Source organism: Sus scrofa, chromosome 17, assembly GCF_000003025.6.
Source record: "Sus scrofa isolate TJ Tabasco breed Duroc chromosome 17, Sscrofa11.1, whole genome shotgun sequence".
In the NCBI taxonomy this organism is placed as follows: domain Eukaryota; kingdom Metazoa; phylum Chordata; class Mammalia; order Artiodactyla; family Suidae; genus Sus; species Sus scrofa.
Genome location: NC_010459.5, coordinates 24,118,961 through 24,144,659, shown reverse-complemented (window position 1 = coordinate 24,144,659; position 25,699 = coordinate 24,118,961). Strand labels below are relative to the sequence as shown.

At 40.6% G+C, this 25,699-nt stretch overlaps 1 protein-coding gene across 5 annotated transcripts in view; it reads right to left on the bottom strand.

Annotated features, from left to right (window-relative positions):
• The window catches only part of MACROD2 (MACRO domain containing 2), a 2,051,742-nt gene that overhangs the window by 542,187 nt on the left and 1,483,856 nt on the right, over positions 1-25,699 (bottom strand). For all 5 annotated transcript variants that reach the window (XM_021077529.1, XM_021077532.1, XM_021077531.1 and 2 more), the window contains exon 8: positions 21,936-22,009. In XM_021077529.1, coding sequence (XP_020933188.1) covers positions 21,936-22,009 — 74 coding nt within the window. The remainder of the gene's footprint in view (positions 1-21,935; positions 22,010-25,699) is intronic.

The window sequence follows — 25,699 nt, the reverse complement described above, 5'->3', positions numbered from 1 at the left end:
CAAATTTAAGGCCACTTCACTGTAAAAGGCTGTATATTTTATTTCTTTCCAGCAGCTTTAAATCTACTCAGGCAGAATTATGAGAATACAATAACATGCCAATTAACTACAGTCAACCAGCTCCTAATTCTCCAACTCCAGAATGTCTTTATTATTCATGGAAATCCCTGTCATGTTCACTGAGAAATGGGAAGGCAAAATGAAAACAAAACCATCTACTCTTAACTGTGGTTATAATTGTTCTTACAGATGCACAGCTCCTCACCTTGAGCTTCAAGTTCATAGATCAAATTCAGCCCTGTTCTCTGCTGGGGATCCTGCTGACAGATCGTCACCTAAGAGAAAAGCCACAGGCCTATGCATGGCATCCACAATCAGGAAACATGCTTAATTATGTATCTGTTCCTGCTAACCCTTCCCTGACGTTTAAACACCCACTTGCCATTACATGGATCTGATGAGGAACAGAGTGAAAGGCTGGGTAAAGCTAGGGCTGTCGCTTCAAGAGATGACCTCCAGTGAGATCCATGTTTGGCCCATGGCCAGTCTTCCAAACTCATCACAAAGAACTAGTGGGAAGACAGGCATGTGGAGGTAAAGACCCAGACCAGGATATTCTGTTTGAGAAACCAAAAATGAAGGAACTCTGAGACTATCTATAAGCCCCAATTTGCTTTTTAAATGCATGTTTAGTCTTTTTAAGTATATGGTGTAGGAAGTGTTCACACAATTTCCAGTGGTGCCTTAGGGAAATGTGGATGCCCTGGGCCCAGAGGATCTTTTAGTTCCTCTTTGGAATCTGTTCTTATCTTTGCATCCTCTCAAATGTCTGGGAAGCTGATGGTCTTTGTTATTGGAAGGAAATCTTGACCCTCCAGATTCATCTTAACTATTCACAATAGCCAAGACATGGAAACAACCTAAATGTCCATTGACAGATGAATCGATTAAGAATATGTGGTATAGGAGTTCCCGTCGTGGCGCAGTGGTTAACGAATCCGACTAGGAACCATGAGGTTGCGGGTTCGGTCCCTGCCTTGCTCAGTGGGTTGACGATCCGGCGTTGCGGTGAGCTGTGGTGTAGGTTGCAGACATGGCTCGGATCCTGCATTGCTGTGGCTCTGGCGTAGGCTGGTGGCTGCAGCTCCGATTCGACCCCTAGTCTGGGAACCTCCATATGCCGTAGGAGCGGCCCGAAGAAACAGCAAAAAGACAAAAAAAAAAAAAAAAAAAAAAGAATATGTGGTATATATACACAATGGAGTACCACTAAGCCATGAAAAATAGCAATCCCATTTGCAGCAACCTGGATGTAACTAAAGATCATGCAAAATCAAGTCAGAAAGAGAAGACAAATACCATATGATATCACTTATATGTGGAATCTAACATATGGCACAAATGAACCTATCTATCAAACACAAATAGACTCACAGAGAAGCAGACTTGTGGTTGCCAAGGGGGAAGGGGGAGGGAGTAGGATGATCTAGGAGTTTGGGGTTGGTAGATGCCGATTATTACATGTAGAATGGATCAGTACTTTGGTCCTACTGTACAGCACAAGGAACTATATCCAATCTCAGGATAGAATATGAGGGAAAATTATGGAAAAATAATGTGTATATATGTGTACATACACACACATATATATGTATGAATGAATGACTAGGCAGTATAGCACAAATTGGCACAATATTGTAAATTAATTATACTTTAAAAAAATATACATTTAAAAATCTTCAGAACAGGAAGATACTTATGTTGCTTGCCCTGGCACCCAGTGTCATGCTGGATACTGTTAGAGCCTGGGTGCCAAACAAGACAACAAGGGATGAATACCCGTTCCTGCAGTTATTATTACCGCAACTTTGACCCAATGACTCAAGTGTCATTCCCATATGTTGTAAAAAGTCTCCAAGCCAGGACTACATCCTATGCATATTTCCCCAAACTAAACACGTCACAAAATTACAATGTAGGTTCACCTCCTTAGATTCTTATGAACTTTATTTACTCCCTACCCCATTTGGCTTTTACTGATAATTCTTTCTGCCACAAAATGTAATCTATGTTAAATGATGAAACAGATCATTCCTAGCCAATAAGCTGTTTAAAGAAAAGAAAATCATGGACTTGGAGAAGAGACTTGTGGCTGCCTGATGGGAAGGGGAGGGAGTGGGAGGGATCGGGAGCTTGGGCTTATCAGACACAACTTAGAATAGATTTACAAGGAGATCCTGCTGAATAGCATTGAGAACTTTGTCTAGATACTCATGTTGTAACAGAAGAAAGGTTGAGGGAAAAATGTAATTGTAATGTATACATGTAAGGATAACCTGACCCCCTTGTTGTACAGTGGGAAAATAAAAAAAAAAAAAAAAATATTCACCTACTTACATTGCTAAACATTCTACTAGCATAGGTTGTTTTTCCCTCCCTCATGGTTTTTAATTCATTTGTTGGAATTAATTGAATGTTTCTGACTCATCACTTGTCATAACTCCACTTGATTAGGCTCCTCTGCATTGTGCACAGTACTGGCTTCTTCCTGACTTCACCTCCAAAGTCTTACAGGTTGGCTCTTGGCCATCAGCTATAGGCATTTCGGAAAATGCAACTATGGTGGAGACTAACCTCATTTCTACTCTGCATCCCCAAGACTTTAACCCCTGCCTCCAAGAACATCCATCTCCAACCCAGTGACAGATAGCCAGCCAGAGGATAGAAGCCAATCAAGTTTTCCTAAGAAGGGAAGGCTTCATTCCTCCAGTCCACTTTAGCTGCCTTCCAAACCAAGGTTGTTTGGCACTTCACTCATTTAAGGAGGGACACTCCATCACTTTCTCTTTCATAACTCGAGCTAAGGATGATCTCTAATACAAGGCTTGCTTAACACCATTTAAGGAAAATGGTTAACTGTATTTCTAAGCAAACTATAACTTATAAACTGCTTTCACATGAAATTGTCATGGAAATTTTCACACTCATTGAAACAAGACAGCATCTTTCAAGTGAGATTTTCAACTTCCTATCTGCCTCAGTTTCCTTATCTTTTTTTTTTTTTTTTTTTTTTTTTTAAAAAGAGGAGTTCCTGTTGTGGCTCAGTGGTTAACGAATCCAACTAGGAACCATGAGGTTATGGGTTCGATCCCTGGCCTCACTCAGTGGGTTAAGGATCCAGCATTGCCGTGAGCTGTGGTGTAGGTTGCAGACGTGGCTCGGATCTGGTGTTGTTGTGGCGTAGGCTGGCGGTTATAGCTCTGATTGGACTCCTAGCCTGGGAACCTCCATATGCCGTGGGAGCAGCCCAAGAAATGGCAAAAAGACAAAAAAAAAAAAAAAAAAAAAAAAAAAAAAAAAGCTTAACATTCCCACACCCTGAAAGAATAGTGGTGAAGTTTCATACTTGGCACTTTTTATTTAATGTGACAGACATTGACATTGTACTGATTCCTATTCTATGTAAAGCACTTAAAATGCCACGTCTGTGATAGGCTCTTAATAAATAATTACTGTATTATCCTAATCAGCCACATCACCAGAAGAAACGGGAAGTGAGCCTTTCCTACATGATGTGATTAAAACACAAGGGGGCATCTTTCTTCCCTCCTTTCTCTTCCTGTCAAATTCCCATCTTCCTCTGGCCTCCAATCCCTTCTCTACTGCCTTCTTTCCTCATCTTCTTTTTGGTTTCAAATCATACCTTCTGGAGATTGAGGAAACATAAGAAAAAGGATGAGAACACATAACATTTAGGTCTAAAGAGAACAATTATGGAAAAATAAACAGAACAATGACGGAAAAATAATCTGGCTTCTGCTTCAAAGTAGGGAAGTGCCCACCCAGAGCCAGAAGAAACGGATGGTCCTTTCCCAGTGGTTGGTATTTAATTAGCACTCTGCTATTGTTAATTGACTCTGCCGTCACAGGGATAAATCATTTACAAGTTATTCTGGGGGCTCCTCCTGTTGCCACCACCATGGCATCAATCTCATCAGCTTTGTCATTACAGAGCTCAGTCATTTCTCACCTTTTCAGGAACTCTGCATGAATTTGACCTCAAGAAGTATTTGGCCACTGTCATTTTAGCTATTAAACGTCAGATTCAGACATCTCAAACTGTCTGTCAAGACACCACATTCTGGCAGCAATGAACCCATTACATTCCCCCCCCCCCCATAAAGCGTGCTCTGCAGACACCTGAGATTGTGGGATACACATTTTCTCAGGAGTCTCATTTGATGGTGGGTGCGTTTGAAAAGAATGTCTGTCACCAGCGGTATTACTTTCCAGACTTTTGATAGTTTGTAACTGGCCCATCATGCAAATCACATCTGCTCATCTTTACTGGGTGAAAAAGGCAGCAAGGTGAGGCAGTAAGATGCATCCAAGCCACCTGCTACTTTAGCACTTTTCAGGTTTGTCTATTAAGATCCATCAAATCTTCAAATTGCATTTTTGCTCTTCAAGAAGAGTCACACTTATCCCTTCTAATGAGTCACAGGAGGGCAAGAAGGCCAATGGACATATCCCCATCATTGTCAAGTGTTTCCAATAAACTCTTGTTCATCCATTCCATTTGACAACTCTGCACCTATGCAGTAGTGGCTGAAGGCATGAGGATGCTGGGCTGGATTCAGAGGGAAAGACAGAAAGGCAGGAGGATAGCAAGCAAGGGAGAAACAGTATGAGTAGGACCAGAGAGACTTTTCCATGGTGTTATAGACCCATTTGACGGTGGAGTGGTGCCTAGAGATCCTTCTTAGAATATGGATTTTAAACAAAAATACAGAAGATGACAAAGGGAACAATCTCATTGAGATAAGAACCACCTAGAAACAGTGTGTGCTATGGTAAAATGGGTGTTTCTTCACTACCACATTAAAATAAAATTTAGCAGGGGATTCAAGTCACAGTGAGTGTAAGTAGTGTTTTGAAATCTCTACAACCGTAATGCAAAAGGAAATCTCTGATTTCTATGGATGATTAAGTCACAGGAAATGGTGATATCACTGTGGTTGTGGCTACAGTCAAGATGGGAGGAAGTGCTAAATTGTGCTTGGAGGTAAATAAAAATCATTGCCTTTTTCTCCCCCAAGTTCACAGATTCCCTGAGACCTCTTAAGAGTCTGTAGACCCTGGTCAAGGGCTTCTGGTAGGGGAGGAATTTGAATTTTGTTATCAGGGGAATGGAAGCCCTGGGAGGAGCCTGCAGGCACCAATCTCCTGTCCATTTAAATCAAGAAGCTCCAGAGTCTCCCTTGACTCTTTGCCTAGTTCCCTGCAAAGCCCTGGGTACCATCTGTCCTGGCAGTCACCTCGTTATCATGTGACAACTGTCTGTGTGGTCTCTTCCATCAGATTGTAAGGACAAAAACTATGTATCAACCATCTTTGTATAAACAGTACACATTATCTTGGGACATATTAGCAATTGAGTGCATATTTATTAAATTAATGAAGACTAAGTTGTTTTTGAAAGAATTACACAGGGATCTGCACTATCAACATTTCTCTGAAGAATCTACTTTTCTTTCTGAAAAGAGTTACATGGGGAAATAACAAATGTTTTAAAAATAGTATCAGACTTTGCAACGGGAAGTGGAAACACCTAAATCAAGTAGATTTTTAAAAATAATTTTAAAGTTGATTTAAAAAAAAAAAAAGATAATGTGATTGCCTCAAGACCAAAGTACTCTGGGGTTTAAGAATCACAGGAGCCTCTGCAGGGAAACAGAAGGCCAAGTGGGCAAAGAAGTTAAATGCTGTCTTCACCAGCCATGGGTCAACAGGTCAAAAACTCAGGCAAGAGAATGAGCTTCTAGGTATATTGGATTTCTCCAGCTTCTTCCTTGAATAAGCTTCCCAATTTTAGACAACAGCCTGGAGCTGTCTCAGCCCAATGCACTGCCATCCACCCTTGGGTGGGCCACATCCGGGACCTGGCTGGGGCTGTGCAATCAGTTGGTTTCCAGCCCCGTGCTTACTGGGGGCCGGAGGAAACCACCAGCATCAAGACCTGATTCTCCTTTGGAATACCACTGAAATACAGCTGATAACCTACTTAGCATGCTCACAATCTGACATGGAAAGGAAGGTCTGTGTGAGACAAATAGGCTGGCTTCACACACACTTAGCCTGTCATTGTCAAAAAGAGTGTAAAAGTCATTCATTCAATGCACTTTTATCAAGGCTTTCTATTTACCAAGCTCCCTGGATTCAACACACACACACAGAGACATGCTCATTCCAAAAAGTTCACAGATGAAATTAAACAGTCCTTGTCCTCAAGTCAAAAGGGAAGCTAACATGTAAATCCACAATTATAGTAAAAGCCCTGATATATATATATATATTTTTGTCTTTTTGGCATTTGTTGGGCCACTCTCGCGGCGTATGGAGGTTCCCAGGCTAGGGGTCTAATTGGAGCTGTAGCCACCTGCCTATGCCAGAGCCACAGCAATGCAGGATCCGAGCCGCATCTGCAACCTGCATCACAGCTCATGGCAACACCAGATCCTCAACCCACTGAGCAAGGTCAGGGACCGAACCCGCAACCTCATGGTTCCTAGTCAGATTCGTTAACCACTGTGCCACGATGGGAACTCCCAAAGCCCTGATAATTTTAAGAGAAATTTTCCTAAGGTTGCATGGAAAGGAAAAACAAACAAAGGAAAAAGAAAATCACCAAAGATTCAATATTTCAGCAAACATGACAGGAGTAAAGGAATCTGTCATCTCAAGAAACATGTACTCTAAATAAGGACAGGGCTGATCCCTGAGAAATCGGAGCTTGTCAGGGTCTAACTGCTATCAGGGAGGTATAAACATTCCCTGCGCTTGTTCATCACTTGATGAGATTTGGCTCAGGAATAAATGTCACGGTCCATGTCTCAGAAATGTTGCCCCAACATGGCTGTTCATCTTTAGCCCTCATCACATGAAGGTTTAGGAGACTCTGAGAACTGCAGGCAGGCTACTACAAGTCCTACTTGTTAACTCTTCATTCTTTCATCCAACGTGGAATGTGTATGGCTTGGTACCCTGCTAGGGGCAAGAAAATAAAAGAGGACCAAACAGTGGACCTGCTGTCTTGGTTTCAGAAAAAGATAACAAGTAACTCTGCCTAAGTCCTGTGAGCAATAGCGTGGTAAGCACCATGGAATCACAGTAGAAGAAATCCAAACTGGACTGTAGATTTGGAAGCATTAAAATAAGATCTCTGAAAAGAGCCATCTATTTTAATAATTAAGGAAAAAAATGTTTTCAATAATCAAGTTGTTTTTTGTTTGCTTGTTTTTTGTTTTTAAACACAAGAGCTGCACCCACAGCATATGAGAGTTCCCAGGCTAGGGGTCAAACCAGAGCTGCAGTTTCCAGCCTACACTATAGCAACACCAGATCCAAATTCGTCTGCAACCTACACTGCAGCTCACAATGATGCCAGATCCTTAACCCATTGAGAGGAACCAAGAATAAAACCCACAGCCTCATGGATACTAGTCGGGTTCGTTACGGTTAAGCCACAAGGGGAACTCTTCAATGATCATGGTTATGAACTTAGAATCCTTAGTTAAAATTTCAACCCTGCCATTTATTTGCAGTGTGGTCTTTGAAATTTTACTTCATGTTTTAAAATGTCAGTTTCCTCATCCATAAAATAGAAGGATTGCAATGGCTACCACCTGGGATTGCTGTGTTAATTAAATGAGATAACCTAAGGGAAGCACTTAGACAAAGGAGGTACTCAAATTCTCGACATGTGTGACTATATTATAAATATAACGTTATAATATATAAATATGTAAAATCAAGCTCAAAATGATTTGCCTTTGAAATCTACTTATCCTTGGCTATCATTCATTGGCCAAAAAGTTCACTTTTTATTTGTAATGGAGCAGGTCAAGGCATTACCTTTGAATCTCTAAAGTAGATGTGTTGAACTCAATATAAAGTAGTACGAAATGCAGTATAAAATAGGGTTTGAATCAATCTCTCTCTCTCTCACACACACACACACACACACACACCCAAAACCTCTTCTAACCACACTGAAGACATTCACATTTCACCTAGTTCAAGGCTGTATGTTACTGGGTAAACCAACTGCACAGGTAAATGGTAAAGAAGGCGATTTAAATCCATTCCTGCTCCAACCACCTCATGGAATTTCTTTAATTACACATTTAATAAATCTATGAATACATTCCAGACTACACATTTATCCCCACCCTCTAAGGAAAATCATTAGCCAACCTGAGAAGCAGGGAATGAATTTTCTTTATCCTCTGCCTCCCATATAGAACGTGACTATTTAGGGGGCTCACTCAGGGCTGGCAAATGGCCATTTCCTGTCTCTAGACAAAAAGGCTTAAAAGAACTCATAAAAAACAGTTCAAATCCTCTGCAGACATCCAATAACTTATAAGGAAGAGAGCGTTTTGATGAGTTAGTGCAAATGAATCGGGAACACATGGATCCGATTTCCCTTGAGTTTATGTTTGTAAAGAGAAAAACTTCATAGAAAAAAAATGAACTTTGTAGATGTCACTGAACCCAGGGGAAAAACTTATGGGATGATTACTCAACCTAATACATTCCTAAGTTTCCCTGTGCTTCACTGACACACACCCAGGTCATTTGTAGCTCAATTTGGACTGTCAAACACACCACCCATCATGCTCTAATTGTTTTCAGAGTAAAATTCCAGACAGCTGACGATATTAAAGTGTCTAGTATTTTCAGCAGTGGATTTTAGTACCATGGTTTTATCTAATTCCTTAAAGGAAGCTAATTTTGACAATGGCAGGAGATTCTGGAAACGATATAGGTGACACATATCCAGGGGCCCAATCCACCGGTGGACAGTGTAAATAGGCTCCCATGAAGGACAACGTGGTACCGATGAGAAAATCATCTCTTACAAAATCATCATTTTGCAGCCCTGCTAAATGGTGGCCTCATGCCTGGGGAGAACTAATTTGAACACCTTTTTCTCAGGTTTTTCAGGAGCCAATGTAATTTCACAAGATCTGAGAGACAGACCTGCAATCTGACTATAATAGTTACTCAATGGTTCAGTGGTATATGTTGATGACTTTTACTTATTAAATCTATCTCATGTGTGGAGGCATCTGGACACAGATTCAGAGACAGTGATTACTAGCAACAGGGTAGGAGACATATACTAAAATCCTTTCTAAGAGAGAGAAAAGGATGGAGTTTCTATTCTGGCTCAATGGACGCAAATCTGTTTAGTATCCATAAGGACACAGGTTCAATCCCTGGCCTCACTAAATGGGTTCAGGATCCAGCATTGCTGTGAGCTGTAGTATAGGTTGCAGATGCAGCTCAGATCCTGCATTGCTAGTGTATGCCAGTGGCTACAGCTCCAATTCCACCCCTAGCCTGGGAACCTCCATATGCTGGGAAGCTCCTAAAAAAATAAAAAAGAACCTCTATTGTGTCAAGGGTGTCACAGAAAGCTGGCTAGCAACTCCTATGAATATTTAATATGAGTGGAGGTTACATGTTATATGAAGGTATGAACAATAGTGTTTATTTGTCAGTCCATGTCAAAGGGGATTGCAGGATGGATGAAACAAAGGCTCATTAGTAAGAAGGCTCTGGTAGTCACTTGGTACCTTCCAGACAATACATCCCCATCAGGACTGCTAAACCCTTGTTATAAGGTCTGCTGGCTCCTGCTTGAGAGGGAAATTTACTCTCAAAACTCTCAGCTGATACTTTCCCACACTAAAGAGAATAAAGAGGAGCTGGCATCCTAGTAGATTTTAGCTGGAAAAGATCTTTGAGTGGAACTGTTCCAATCATTCTCAATCACATGCTGGAGAAAATGTTTAAATGATAGGCTACATATACAGCAATGCAGTAGATGTGGGCTATGGTGCTGATATCTGATTTAGTCATTTCCCAGGTGATTTTCACCAATTTTACAGATGAAGAACAATCCCAGAATGACTAGAGTATCTCCTGAAATCTCCTTATTCCCAGGTCAGTGCCTTATCGACAAGCTCAGCAACACCGGGGTGATTAGGGAACATCCAGTGTATAATCGGGAAGGAAAAACAGCCCACAGCAAGGGAATATCTGCTGGCTAAACACAGCCAACATTTATGTTGAAACATAAATGTAGTTGAGTTATTCTTATGCCTTGTGCAGGCTCTAAAGTCAGCAGATCAAGTGAATATTTCACATGGACAAAATTATTCTTTAAACTTCTTTAGGAAGGCCCTATGTTAGAAACTGACACTGCTCTCAATAAGTTCAACAAAACCTGTTTTTCCTCCACCTTTAGGAGAGATTGCTAGAGCTTTTTAAGTCCCCAATGAGAGAGAGAGAGGAAGTTTTTGGCTAATATTTAGGAGCAACGTCAGAGAAGCAACAGCAACAAAAAGTCTTTACATACTAGCATTGCACCAATACAGAAAAACAGCTAAGAAATATATGAGAATCTGAACTGACTAATTTACATGTCACCTATCCAGAGGTTTATTGTAAAACTGAAAATAAACTGCATCATTTAAAAATCTCTCCCCTTGTTTCTTCTTCTTTTTTTTTTCCCCCAAGAGTACACATAGCAGAAGCTATAGCTATAGGCAGTGCTTCCTCACCAGAGGACAGCACTTGCCCTTGTGTCCAGCAGGACACATCTCAGGTGGCTACAGCCCTTGCTGCAGGGCCAAGTCCAAGGATTAGTAGGTTAGAATCGACTTCCTACCCTGAGGTCTTCACATTCAGGATCACGGATTTGAACACTTCATTCCAACCAATTTCTAGTAACTTGGATTCACCCCATGTTTAGGGAACTGTAAATCCTCCACTACCCTTCTAGTCCCTGCTTCATGCAAATTAATAGCCTCCTCACTAAAAGGTGAAAGTTCCAATTGTGGAATGAAGATGCTATAGCTTTCTTCTCTACCCTCAAGCATCCATGTGATAGGACTTCTATGTAGTCATTGAATAGAGATGGATAAGAACCTGATCTGATTCAAAGAGGCATGTTAGCAAGCCTTTTTCTCCCCAAGTTCACAACCACCTCCCCCAATCAAGCTTTTGTCCATAATTAAACTGATATTCTAAGTCCATAGGTCCTCACTCCTGAGAACTTTCTTTTAGTATGATTCTGTTGAAGAGCCAAGAGATTGGAGAAATGATGGCTTTGCCAAATCTCCTCCTCCTTCTGTTTCTTACCCCAATGAGTAGCAAACAATGTCATCACCAAAGGAGGTTTAGTTTCCAAAGAGGCCACCTCTATGCCCGAATGTGTAAGAGAAGCAATGAGATGGCCACAGATTCCATATAAAACAGAGATCTGGCAGAGAATACTGCCTCTCCCAGGCAGATAATTCAACAGTACTTTTGAATGAGAGTACTTTTCTTGTTCTGCCCTGAATTGAGCCAGATGACAGTGGCAGGATTGCTGATTTTCTATTCAATCATGGCAGCACACGAGCCCTATCCAATTAAGGTGGAGAGCAAGTCAAAGGGTTGTTTTTCCTCCCTACCTAGCAAGAAGAAAGGAACACGCTTCCAGCTAACAAAAATGGCTGTAGAACATCCTTCAGTAGGACATCTCAGTGTCATTTTTATCCCTATGTCAGATGTAGATCCAGCCACATGCTCAGAGGTTTATTTTCTATTTATAAAAATGTCACATCATTGGGATAATCAGCAGATTTAATCTCATAAGGAGTTTTAAAGGTTGTCTATTTTGAAACCTCCATATAATCCAGATCATTTACAGAAAAGCAACATGGCAGCCTCTTCTCCTACATTAAGTAGGTCAAGGCTATTACTACTGACTCCAAAGATGTATCTGTACGGAAGTTAAGAATCATCTTAAAGGCATCAGACAGCATATGTAAGTAACACTTGATCTTTGGTGTGTTACCTGAAGAATCAGAGAAGACAAATCTTTCTATTGCTCTGATTGTGCCATTATGACCTGGGCAAAGACATGACCATGGCTTCATCAGTGGGACTGCCCCAGGATACAAAACCAGTGGTGATGGATTCTGAGCTGGAAGACACATGGACACATTCCTCACTTTGCATATCAGGAGTTAAAAGACATAAAGTTTACTGTCCAAAGTTACATGAGAATGTAGATTAATCTGATTAGAACCTCAATTTTCTGACTTTTTAATTCAAGGATCTAATTTTTATACCAACCTCCCCCTTTTGGATAATAGCAGCCAGAGATGAACTGCACTCAGTTTCCTCCCACCCAACTTCCAGATTCCAGGAGCCTTAAGTCTCATTTTGGCTCCATGAAAGGGGAGAGGAGCTACTGTTATAAGGTGGCCTCCTTGATACAATCCAGCTTCCAAGCCATATTTTGCAAAGAGACCCATCTTATTTCAAATGCACTAATCACAATTCTAGCAAAATTTTGTTCATGCCACCCGAGCAGACCTCTTCCTTCATTTTTAAGTACTGTGCACTAAACCGTTAATTGTAGAGGATCTCTGTTTCACCTGAATCATGCTACTTATCCTTGGTTTCTATCCATTAATGGCTTATGTTAAACTTCCATGTTTCTTACCTTCAGCTTACAAATGAAGAAAGAGGAAGATACAGCCCATCAGAAAATAAACAAGCTTACGACTTGCCCCTCCATGACAGTATTTAAAGACCACATTTTTAAATGAGTGCCTACTCATTCTGCTGATGACAATAGCGGCTTGTAAATTTTTTCTCCAACTTAACACATTTGAAAGACCTAGACTAGTTCCATTAAAAGCAGTGGTTGATCAGGTGATCATAACAGGGGTTCTACGAAAGGAGTTGAATAAATTACTTAAGATGTGAAATTTGGAGGAGGATAAAAACCACCTAGTGATTCTCAACCCTCCCTTTTCTCTAGCTCAGAGTTATTAGCCTTGAGATATTAATACTAAAAGTGGGAGGTTTTTGTTTTGATGAAATAGTGCAATACTTTTGCCTCAATCCTGATTCTTCATTCAAACCAGCAAAATGGGCTCTTTAACTCTGCTACCTGCCCAATAATTAGTAACATCTTCAGCAAAACACCCTCCTAAAGCAAATATACCCCCTTCAAAAAAAATATGGCAGGAGACATGGCCACTGGCAGCTCTTGTGCCCTATCTCCTTCTGCACCACCAAAGTGGGCCCTAACTTTATTTTCCCAACTCCAGTTTGCAACACATGTCCCAGGAGAAGACTCATCAGCCTATTTTGGGTTCCATGCTCACATACGTACTTGCAGTCACTAGGTTTGTGTATATTGAAATAATTGTCACTGGGTACACATGCAGGGTTATAGTAGAATGTGAAAGTATCCAACTAGCCCATTGTAGGACTTTCCTTACCCTTGACCCTTAACTGCCACTTCTGTAAAATTAAAGATAGAAAAATACCTACCTTGAGTAGCGTTTTGCAAAGATGTTAAAGAAATATGTAACAGTTTGTGTCCCAAACACAGGTCACAGGGCATATCAGTAGCCAGAGCAATATTAATTTCCCTTCTTTTGCTACTTCACATATCCTATCTCCTTCTAGAAACCCCAAACTTTGTGGCAGTATATATCTATATGTAGATATTGAATAGAATCCCAAACCACACAAAGACATAACCAAAAAAAAAAAAAAAAAAAGGAACATTATAGGTCAATATCCTTGATGAATAGAGACAAAAATTTGCAACAAAATTTTAGCCAACTGAATCACAACATACAAAAAAGATCATACACTGTGACCAAGTGGGATTCATCTTAAGTTCATAAGGGTGGTTCAACATACACAAATCCATGTCATACACCACATTAACAAAAGAAAAGTCAAAAACCACATGATCTTAAAATGCGCGGAAAAAGCATTTGACAAAATCCAACATCCATTCATGATAAAAACTCTTACCAAAGTGGGCATAGAGTGAACATACCTAAGACAATCAAAGCGATTTATGACAAACCCACAGCAAATATAATACTCAATAGAGAAAAGCTGAAACACTTCCCACTAAAATCTAGAACAAGACAAGGATACCCACTCTCACCACTTTTATTTAACAGAGTATTCAAAGTCCTAGCCAGGCACAGAAAACAAAAGAAATAAAAGGTATCCAAATTGGATGAGAACAGGTAAAACTGTCACTCTACACAGAGGAGATGATACCATACACAGAAAACCCTAAGGACTCCACACAAAAACACTTGAATGATCATGAAGTCAGGGAAGTAGCAAGGCACAAGATTTAACATACCAAAATTGGTTACACTTCTGTATACTAACAATGAAGTATTAGGAAAGGAATACAAAATACAGTACTTTTAAAATGGCACCCACAAAAATTAAATACCTAGAAATAAACCTGACCAAGAAGGTGAAAGACTTATATGGTGAGAACTATAAAATATTAATCAAGGAAATTAAAGAGGATCCAAAGAAGTGGAAAGATATTCCATGCTCCTTGATTAGAAGAATTAATATTGTTACAATGGCCATACTACCCAAAGTAATCTATAGATTCAATGAAATCGCTATCAAATGACCATGACATTTTTCACAGAACTAGAACAAACAATCCAAAAATTTATGTGGAATCATAAAATACCCAGAATTGCCAAAGCAGTCCTGGGGTGGGGGGGGGAGGGAAGCAGGAGGTGTAACTCTCCCAGACTTCAGACAATATTACAAAGCCATAGTAATCAAGAACAGACATACAGACCAACAGAATAGAATAGGGAACCCAGAAATAAACCCAGACACCTATGGTCAATCTCCAACAAAGGAGGTAAGAATATAAATAAACAAACAATTCTATTTCAGCATAACCCCCCTCACCCAAGACAGTATATTTTCAGGTTCTCTCTACACTCCATTCTGTTTATCTAAAAGTAATGAGGCCCTGGTGGACACTGTGCTAGGTTAAGGAGGACTGGCAGAGCAAGACAGAAATCTGACCCTAATCTACCTGGGACTATAAGTTGATGTCACTGGAGCACCAAGGGGCTTGGGTTTTATAGGCATCCTTTGGTAGGAGACTTTATAAGAGTTCATACATAGTGATAGTAGGAAGAAAGGTGCTCAGGCATCCTTGTCTCAGTGCCTTATAAAATATGATTAAATCCCCCCAAGAGCACTGGCTCACTGGCAGGAGTACACATTAAACCAGCAAATTTTTATTATTTTATCTACCGTGATTGGTTTTTTTTTGAGAAATTATTTTTATTTGTACAAGATTCATATTCTTGCTCTTTCCCATCTACTGTGATTCTTATTGATGTGAACAGGACTGTGAAGCTTGGAAGCAATAGCTAGAAGTTCTCATTTATGGCTGCAAAACCTGGGCATGCCTGTTGGGAATAGATGCCAAGCCTGGGGATGGAGAGCTAAGTGATCTGCCCACTTGACAAGCTCTAAGGTGGGGTGGTCTATGGTGACACCTGGCATTTGAACACTCCTTTCCACCAATAAAGCCAGAAAATTCCTTTTGGTATAACTTTTACTCTAACCATGGTGTTCAGAATCACAAGACCAAGAGACAAAACTCCCTTCTGATCACTGATGGAAATGCTGTCACAAACCTTAACAAAGACAGACTGAGAACGGAAAAGTATGTTAGTAAGAGGGAGGGAGAAGAAAGGAGAAAAAGGGGCAGGGGGAGGAAGAAAGAAGGAAGATGAAGGGACAGAGAAATCAAACTATTTGCCAGTCATCAGGGTTCCTGAGGTGCAAAATGAACAGGGCATATGTGCAAAGTCTGGAAATAATTTTCTTCAATCATGTCACCACTGATGAGCACCACAGTTTGCACCTGAAGATCATGCTTGGGCTAGTCCAAGGATACGTTTTTATAGCAGCTTATTAGGATGATTGCGATTATTGCCATAACCACATTCATGCACAGAATGTGAAGATTTTAAGATGGCATTTATTTTTTCCACATTTATTTTAAGCATCAATTGCTCCAGCAACTAAGGCCAGTGTAGATACTCAAACGATGCTTCCAGACTAAAACATCCCCCACCCCCTGGGGGAGGACACTGCTCCTTCCAGGTTTCTGAATGTTGACCATTCTTCTGTCTTCCGCACAACTGAGGGATGGTGCCTTGTTCTGTTTCTGTAAAGCATCGTCCACAGGAATTGAAACTTGGTGTAAGGATATAATTTTCCCATCAGAAATATAAGCATCATTTCATGTGTCGGTTAAGCCTGCCTGTTAAGAATCACACAAATCTTAAAGATGTTCCATGTCAGTGACATATGGAAGGCCCCCCACTTTATTTTTTGGTGATCCACAATATGATTCAGAAATAAAAGTGACAAACAATTTTTAACACTGCATATGTTCAAAGACCTCTGCCAAGAAGGAGAAAAAATAGTATTGGCACCAGAAGCTAAAGTTCCTCTGTGATCAATGATGAGGACAAGTGGCCACGCCCCTGGTTTTGTCATGTTACCATCAGAACAGAGGATAGAGCTTTTGGGAGGCTGAATGTCGTGTCTCTGTGGATTCTCAAGTTCTGATGGGGGAAGAGGAATATGTTCACCCTTTTCAGTACTTTGTGGATTGTGTATCTGAATGTTGGAAGGTGGGGGAGATGACAGAGAAACTAGCAAACAGTATCTTAACTTTTAAAGTATGTAGTAATGAGCCCATAACAAGTTCCGTTCCCTGGCTGCCTTCAGCTGACCTTGAGGCCCACACTATACTGACTAAGGATCAGTGCTGCTGGGACCTAGGCTTATAACAAGGTGCAGAGCTTGAGTGTCTGTTCTGGTGCCACACCAGCCCCCATACAAGCCCTCCAGAACATCAAGGGATGGCCTGCCACATCTGTATGCATGCCACCTAAGGCGACAAATGGCAATACTGTAGGTGCCTTGTTTCCCTCAGAAGGCACAGGGTAAACAGTTTAAATGACAAGTAGATGATATTTAACATTTTCAACAACAATCTGTTCATGCTAAAAGCGCAGTTAAAAAATACTACATGTTAGGCAAAGTCCAAATGCTGCATTGTCATGAGGGGGAGAAAAAAAACAAAAAACAACACACAACTACTCCTACCTTCCTCCCACACAGAAGAAAACTGACCTTGGTTTTCCAAATGCAGACCTGGGGTTTAATCCTGCCAAAGACAAGCCAAATGCCCACTGAAGGCCTTGAAAGATAAATCAGAGTTTCCTCCCTTGAATTGTTTCTACCCCAGAACAGGGGGTTGGCTCATGGAGGAGGGATCTGTGGGCAGTAGATGAGAGACTAATGAATTCCCATCAACATAATGAACAGAGAGGATTTCTGGAAAATGCCATCCTCAAAAGATCTGTCAAGATGGAGCTGGGACCTGGTCTCTGTTGAAACATGAATCTCCTTTGGACAACAGCAGCCCACAGCCACAGCTTTCATTAGAGCTCCCAGAATGCTTTGCTTCTGCCCATCTATCTACTGCTTAATCACTGGCAGAGGGGTGGAGGACCAGGTTCCTATCACACCCCAGGTGAGACCCGATGGTTTCTACATTGGAAAATGCCTGGGGAGTTCCCACTGTGGCTCAGCAGGTTAAGAACTGACTAGTATCCACAAGGAAGCAGGTGCAATCCTTGACCTTGCTCAGTGGTTAGAGGATCCGGTATTGCCATGAGCTGCAACGTAGGTCACAGACATGGTTGCCATGAGCTGCAGTGTAGGTCACAGACATGGCTCAGATCTGACATTGCTGTGGCTGTGGCATAGGCTGACAGCTGCAGCTCCGATTTGACCCCTTGCCTGGAAACTTCCATACACTGCAGATGTGGCCATTAAAAAAAAAAAAAAAAAAAAAAAAAAAAAAAAAAAAAAAGTGCCCAGGAAACACACTTATCTTCCAGCTTGGAATCTTCATCTTTCACAGCTAACCGTTAAGATGACTTCTCAGAAGATTTAACCACAAATGCCCTGAGGTGTTGGATGCTTGCTCCCTGGGGGTACTTGAAATTTCTCAACATGACCTCCATAATGGAGAAATGACTCACAGAGATCAAGCCATTTGTAGCTTTTAAAAGTGAAAGATATCCTCTTCTGCTACTGCTTTCTATGGAAAGAATGACAAACACCTAACATTGCTCCAGAGACTGATAGCCCGATGCCAGATGAGTCCTTGAGGGGGAACAACAGAACAGGCACCATGGAAACACTGCTTAGGCTGACTCCCAGGTAAGCAAGGGGTGCCTCAGAGCTGAGGAGGGTGGAAGTCACCATTTTATAAGGAATGGTATTTTTAGAGGGCATAAAAATGAGGTATGCATGAAAATGAAGATGGTAACACAGAGCAGCCACACCGAGCTATGAGTCTGGGCTGCATTTTCACTGTTCATTTCCATAACAACCCTTTATTTCACCCCTTTGCCCCTTTAATAAAGTTTCTACCTGAGAAGAAATGGGCACTGAGGAAAGGTTATCACGCCACATGTTGTCAATTTTTTATAGCCAACTCTGATTTTCTTCTCTCTTGATTTTCTCAACTCAGAGTTCTTAACTCTTAATTTCACCCCAAATGCCAGTAGGTAATTCTCCATCCCTCGCCCACCTCACGGCTGCGCCCTGGGTCTCTCTGCCACATGCCTTATCTCTGTAGTCATGATGTCCATTTCTTTGTATTTCTGTTTCCTGTTTAAGATAATTCATCTCTATGGTCTTCACAGAGCAATAATTCAATTCTCAGTAGTGAGTATTCTCTTTTGTTTTTTCATTTGTCAAGATGTTATTCTACTTTTTAGTTCTGGGAGGTCACTGATGTGTCCCAATTATATCCTCTAGAGGATTTGCCTTGTCTTATTATCATTAAGGCTCTGCTCTGCCTGTTCAACTAGCAATACAGCAGTGGGAACCAACTACACTATTTGTTCAGCTGGGTCCTTCAAGTGCCCAAGTCCTCTTAAATACCTGATAACAGCACCCTCATAGCTCAGACTTTGGGCAAATCAAACAAGAAGATGGTGGATGACAATGTGTTTTTCCCAGTCTGGTCCTCTGGACCCAAGTGCCTCAGTCAGGCCTCTCTTGATGTAGAAATATTTGATTTGTATAATTCAGTAGAATCAAATCAACTACTGTTCTGAAAACGTCTTTGCTAAATCTGATGCCGTTGCGTCCTTTTCCACTCTCACTGTGTTCCAAAGACGACTCACCTCTTGCCTGGATTTACCACAGGGGCCCTTTCATTATCTTCTCTTTTCCACTTCAACATCTTTCAAGTCCATTCTTAAGCATAAACCAGTCTTTGGTCATGTTAAAGGCAAATCTGATCCTGTCACCCCCTGCCCCAGACCCTCACTGATTTCCCACTAAAAGACTTTGAATCAAACTCCAAGTCTCTCCAGGGAACCACAACACTCTCCCATCTGACCCCAGTCTCTTGGTCCAATTTGTCTCCTGCTATTCTTTCATCCCTCCGCTCCAACCACACTGCCTGTCTTATCATTCCTGCAAACAGTAAACTCATTCTCCCCTCAGGGGTTTCCTCTTGTTGTTCCCTCTGCAAGGAATGCCCTTCCTGAGGACCTCTGTGTGGGTTGGCTTGCTGCTTCCTACCATATAAATCTCTGCTCCAAGATTACAACCTCAGAGTGATCTCTACATTATCTAAAACCACATCCCCCAATAACTCACAATACAATTACCCTGCTTTACTTTGTACTCTTTGAGCTATTTTCTTTGTTTATATTTCTCTTTTTCTAGACTATGAACATCATGAGGAAAAGCTTCCTTTGTTCAGTGTTCTGTCCGTGGTATTAGCAAAGTGCCTAGTGCCTAGTGGGATGCAATATTTATCACATGAGTGAACTGAAGAACAAATAGCTTCAACAATCAGGATGTCAAAAGAATACTACGACAAAAAGACAACTGAATAAGCTCTTTATTTTCTAACAAAGCAAACATTAAATCAAAATATTGCTAGATAGTCAACATGTATAACTTTTATCTATGTACTACCTCTTAAATTTATTAGGTAAAACTTGACTTGTTCAAATTAACTGAAATTAGCCAATGCATCTTGAAATAGGACCCTTTGAAAGGGAATCAGCACAGGCTATGCTTAAAGTTGCAATGGCAGATATTTAGATTGAGAAATACAACTTACTAAGTTTTCTACAATGGACCCAAGAAATGAAAAGGATATGAAAGCAAAAGAATGGATTCAAAGATTAGACTAGTAAGGAGATCAGAACAACAAAAACAACAACAAAAAACCAGTAAGAAACCTTATGCTAACAAATATCTAGGAAAATAATGTTCTGAATAATTTATAGAGAATCCATCATGAGACTTTGTCAATGAGCTATAAATGTGACCCACGTGTTCATCCCTCATCATCACCTCCTGGATATTTTATGTAGTTATATGCACTCTCAACATGTTCCAAGATGGCTCAGGTGAACCTCTAACAGTGATAAATATCATCAGATTATTATTTTAGCAGATATGATGGACTTACACCTATACACCAGCTCACCTATCAGTTTTTAACTCACAAAACACCATATTTTTGCCAATCAGATGGTATAGGCAAGGAACTTTTACTGTGACCAACAGATATACTGAAGATTACAGCTTCAAAGGGACTGAACCTCTTTCCCTGCCTCAGGAACACTGCACAGAAGAATGGCTGTTAAGAGTCAGGAGAGGCGAGTCAGACTCTTGGCTCTGAAACTCCAAAGTTTTGAGTTCATCATTTGATTTTTTGATTCTAGATGAAGATGAACACAGCAATACCTATGTTCCCTAAGATTGCTGTGAAAATAAAATTATATATCAAATAAATGTTTTGTAAAATGGCTATTTTTTGTTATTTTTTTACTCTACTCCTTTGAGGCTACTAAAGTTATTTTCTCAATTGATGTTGTCATGTGTATAACTTGTAAAGGAAGAGGAAAAGAAGGAACAAGCACCAAAATGGCTGTTTGGCCATGTGGTTTCCTACTTAAAATGAACAATGGTTGTATCTGTATTTAAAATGTTGAAATTGTAGTATTAAGCCAAAAAAAAAAAAAAAAAAAGACACTGCTGCTTCTTCAAATACACGAAAGCACCAAGCTATTAGGAAACACCCATAGTTTGTTTCCATACCCAAACATTTCCAAAGAATTCATCTCTTTCCCAAGGAGAAAGCTAGATTCATTGGCCATCATAAATGGAACAGAATTCTTTATACACTCACATGAACATATGAGGATAACAACAAAATCAGAAGAAAAATGCACAATTCCATGCACTATGTGAAAACTCTTTGCTGTTATAAAATGTTAATTGCTAAAACTCTGGAATCGAAGTCTCCATAGCATCTTTACTTATTGTATTGCTTTGTTTACTAGAGTTATTCTCTTGTTCATCCCTAAATATATCCCCTAAGATCTTACCAAATAAACAGAACAGAAAACATGATGAATACTCTGATGAAGGCATTTAGTTTCATAAAACATTCTCACCATGATGATTTAGCTATCAATTGCTCAAGCCCACCCCAATATTACACTCAGAAGTTGCTTTATAGAAGTAATTAGTTATAAACAAAGAGATCATAGGTTACTGACAAAATTACCATACACTAGGAATCCTCCATCAACAAGGATAACTGAACTCTTTAAGGAAAACAGTACAATTCCTCAATTTTTAATCTTAAAATCCACTCTGTTCTCTCTTTTACACAAAATCCATATTACCATGGCTAAATGAAACTGATTATTTTGCCCATCCTCACCACCAAAACCAGTCCATGGAATCCCTTCATTCAATTAATCACAGAAAAATATGCAATCATCCATGTAACTTGAAAGAAGCATGGTCAGCTAGCCTTGGGCTCCATGACTAGGTCTACCTGATATGTAGGGAAGAAACAACGTATCTACTTTTTGGAAACTGAGTATCACATTATAGCATTTTGAATGTTTACTGTGTTGTTCTCCTACCTCCTGCTGATTCTTGACCAGCCATTCCTTAATGGTGCTGAGGGCAATGATGGCAGCAGGCTCATTTGGAAAACCTAAGTGAAGAGCAGAATAAAACACATTACACATATATTAAAAAAAAGACAAAGGCAGTAGAGAAGTCAATCATGGTATGATATTGGATTTTTCTCGTTTCTAAGTATTTGATTCAACCAATTAGCACTGAGGAAGACAGATCTTATTAAGGTATACACTATGCACTTCACATCGCAGGATATGAAGCCTGTGACTCTATATACAAGGCATTAAGGGGGCTGGTCCTACACCAGCTGAAAGCTAAAAGGCAATAAATGACTAATTGTCTCTTTGGTCCTACAACAGTATCTGTTAAAGTGTATTTACATTTTTTTAATAGCTCTCAGGACATTTTTCATATAATTTTCTCATAAGAGGTGTCAAATGAAGGTTTATGACCTTCAGTTTACAAATCAAGTAAATGTAGCTCAGAGCACATGTGTGAGTGACCCGAGGTCACCAAGGTCAGCAGTACTCCATCAATGAACAGACACAAGGCAGGGCCAACAACTTGTCAAATACCCATACCCCTGAGAGTGATTCCGTGGATTCATGGAAGGTCATGCTTGTTTCATTTGGGGCCATTGGAAATGATGTTTGAGATGAAGATATAAAATGACCCGATTTTGTAGTATAGGTTTAGTTTTAGAAGGGCAGGAACAGCAATGTATTATAATACATCAGTGAACATGAGCACACATAATCAGAATTTCTAAAGCTTATCCTTTAACTTGTATAAACCAAACTCATTCAAGAACTTGCAGGATCATCAGACATTCTGCCAACAGAGATAAAAGTATGTGAAGGAATAAGCTTCTAAGTTAGTTATTTATGGAGCAGAAAGAAGAGATGAGCATGACTATTCCACTGAAACTACTGTCTTCAACCCCCCACTGGCTTCTCATCACCAAGACCCAGAGCCTTTCAATCAGTCTTCATCTCTGCTATTAAATGTGTTTAAACTTTTTTCATGTTTTCAGCATCCCTTCCTCTGTGGATTTTTTTTAAGTATGCAATTCGATGGTTTTTAGTGTGTACAGAAAGTTGTGCAATCGTTGCCACAAATTCCAAAAGAGTTCCTCCATCTGAAAAAGAACGTCCATACCTTTAACAGTCACTCCCCTCTCTCTCCTGTTCCCCCAGACTCTGACAGCCACTCATCTACTTTGTGTCTTTATATATGCAGATTCTCCTCCTGGATTTTTCCACCCTGCCTTCTTCTGTGTCTTCTCCCATCTGTTTGACCTCTCCTGGGCTCTTTTTTCTAGGAGCACCCATTAATGTCTGTCATCCCCAACATCCTACAGTCAGCTTCCTGAGGTCATGCTGCATTATCATCCACCAACATGTCCTCAAGGATGTCTTCTCACCAGAGAGGGCCCCTGTGACCTTGTTTGTGCAGATGCAGAAAGAGAGGTATGAGGCGTATTCCTCTACAAAAGGACTCTATTCTGGCTGTTAGGGCTCTGCCTGTGGCCTGACTTCTGGCCTAGTTACTGCAGTATCTCAGTACCTCCCCTTCTGGTAACTGGGTCCTACAGACAGCTTCACTCAGCCGTACCTACACCACTCCCTTTTCCTTCTTTCCTTTTTGATCTCATCCAAGGTCTGATCAGCTTTCAACGGACAACTGCAGTTAACTCTTGACCATGGTCCTTGATCCCCTCCCCCTCCATGATCTTTCCAGCACATGGCTCCCAAGTGATTCTTCCTCAAACAGAGTTACCAACACCTTACACAAAACAGTAGCCTTGGCCCCATTCTCCAGCTCCTGAACAGTAAACTTGAGTGCCTTAGTTTGGCATTCTACATTCCAGGGGGCCTTTATAAATTTGTGTTTTACTTATTTATTCTCTTCCCATGCTATTCTTCTCCAAATTTTTGATATGTTTTAGTACTTATATCATAAAATGCTAGGGCCATAGGAAGCTAATTAACACTCTAATGATGCTCAGTTGCAATGGCCATCAGCATTAACCTTTAGAAGACATAATTCCCCACAGAGAAATTACACCAGTTCTCCCAGAACCATGGCAACTGTGGTCACTTCTCAATTACTTGTGACCTCCTGGTCCCTTGCCCACATTCATCAAAACCTCTGGCACTGAGTTATAGTTTTCATCTCTATCTCAAGGCTTGCCATAACTCCACATGATTTCAACAAGCATGGAGCTGACCCACCCAACACCTGGCCTGCCAGTTCCCTGACCTGATCATTTTTGACAATATCCTTCAATCTACCCCCTCCTTAAATCACACCCTGGACCTCCATGCACTATTTCCAATCCAAAATGACTCACTCAAAACTTGTTCCCTCTTGAGTTTGTGCAACTACTTTCCAAGCTATGTCATTTACACGCACTTGAAGCCTGCTCTGTCCTCAAACCCTTCCGCAAATAAAGGCTAACATTTCACCCCTGAGTGGTCACATTTCTCCATTGTTCTCTGCTTTCTCCTTCCAGCTAAAGGGGCCTTCTTTCTGCTCTCTGAATATGGCATGGTCCTTTTTGCCTCCTTGCCCTAAGGCTTTGCTCATCCTCTTTCCTCTCTCTGAAATGACATTTCTCTCTTCTCCTAGCTTATTTTAACATCTGTCCCCTGCTCAGCTGTCACTCTGCCATAGAGGGCTTCTCCCATATGGATGACTACCCATCTCATGCTTCATGACACTACAGACCTTTTCCTCACGCACTCACCATAGTTCCAATTTTACATTTATCTATGTAAATATCTGATTGTCTTCGTTGCTTAAAAGCCCTAAAGAGGCAAATGCCACATCTAATTTTACTTATCACTGTATCCCTAAAACACCACTGGCACATACAGGATGATCAATGAGTGTGTCTTGAAGGAATGGATTGTGGATTTGTGAACCTTTGTATTGACAGAAGGAAAGGCTAATTACTGGGGGAACAAGGGTGTTTAGCCCTAGGACATGGGGAGGGCCAAAGGATTCTGAAACATCCAAGCAAAATGACACTGAATCCACATTTCGTCCCCAAGGAAAGACTACTGAGAAGATGCATGTGAGGAAACAATTCCTCATGGGAAGACAAGCTGTAATTAAAAGTGGAGGAAAATATCAAGACAATTACCCCTGAAAATACCTCTGCTTTCAGTAACATTTATGTACAAGATAAAGTAAGATGTCCAGGGTCATAGCCACAGCACAGCCCTTTGTTCACCCAGCTACAAGACCCCACAGGTAAGACCAATGAATATGCAAGGATAGATTTCTGCCCAGGGTTGGGCTCCTGATGACAGGTGGGCTCCCTGTTTGGGGAGGTCTCAACTTTATTCTGGTCACCAGGGGACTTTTGTTCACAAGAGAAGAATGGCCCACAGGGGGAAGGCTACAGACAAGCTTCAGATAAATCACTGAATTAGATGACACAGAAAATCTCTCCCAAGTATGAGGGTCAATGAGGATGAACAAGCCATTAATAATTCAGAGCCAAGCATGCAGGGACTTACATGTGTGCCCAGGTGTGTGTGGAATCTGCTTCTGTCATTCCACAGCTACTTAGCTTTTCATTCATTAGGACAGATTATTAAAATTTATTTTTGTTGTAAATGGCAAAATTGACTTTACTGCAACTTATGTAAGAGTTTTAAAATTTTATTTGTGTATTTCAGTTGCTTGCTAAATTTTATATGTATGTGTATTATATGTATGTATGTAGATATACATATAAACTATTCCCTAAATC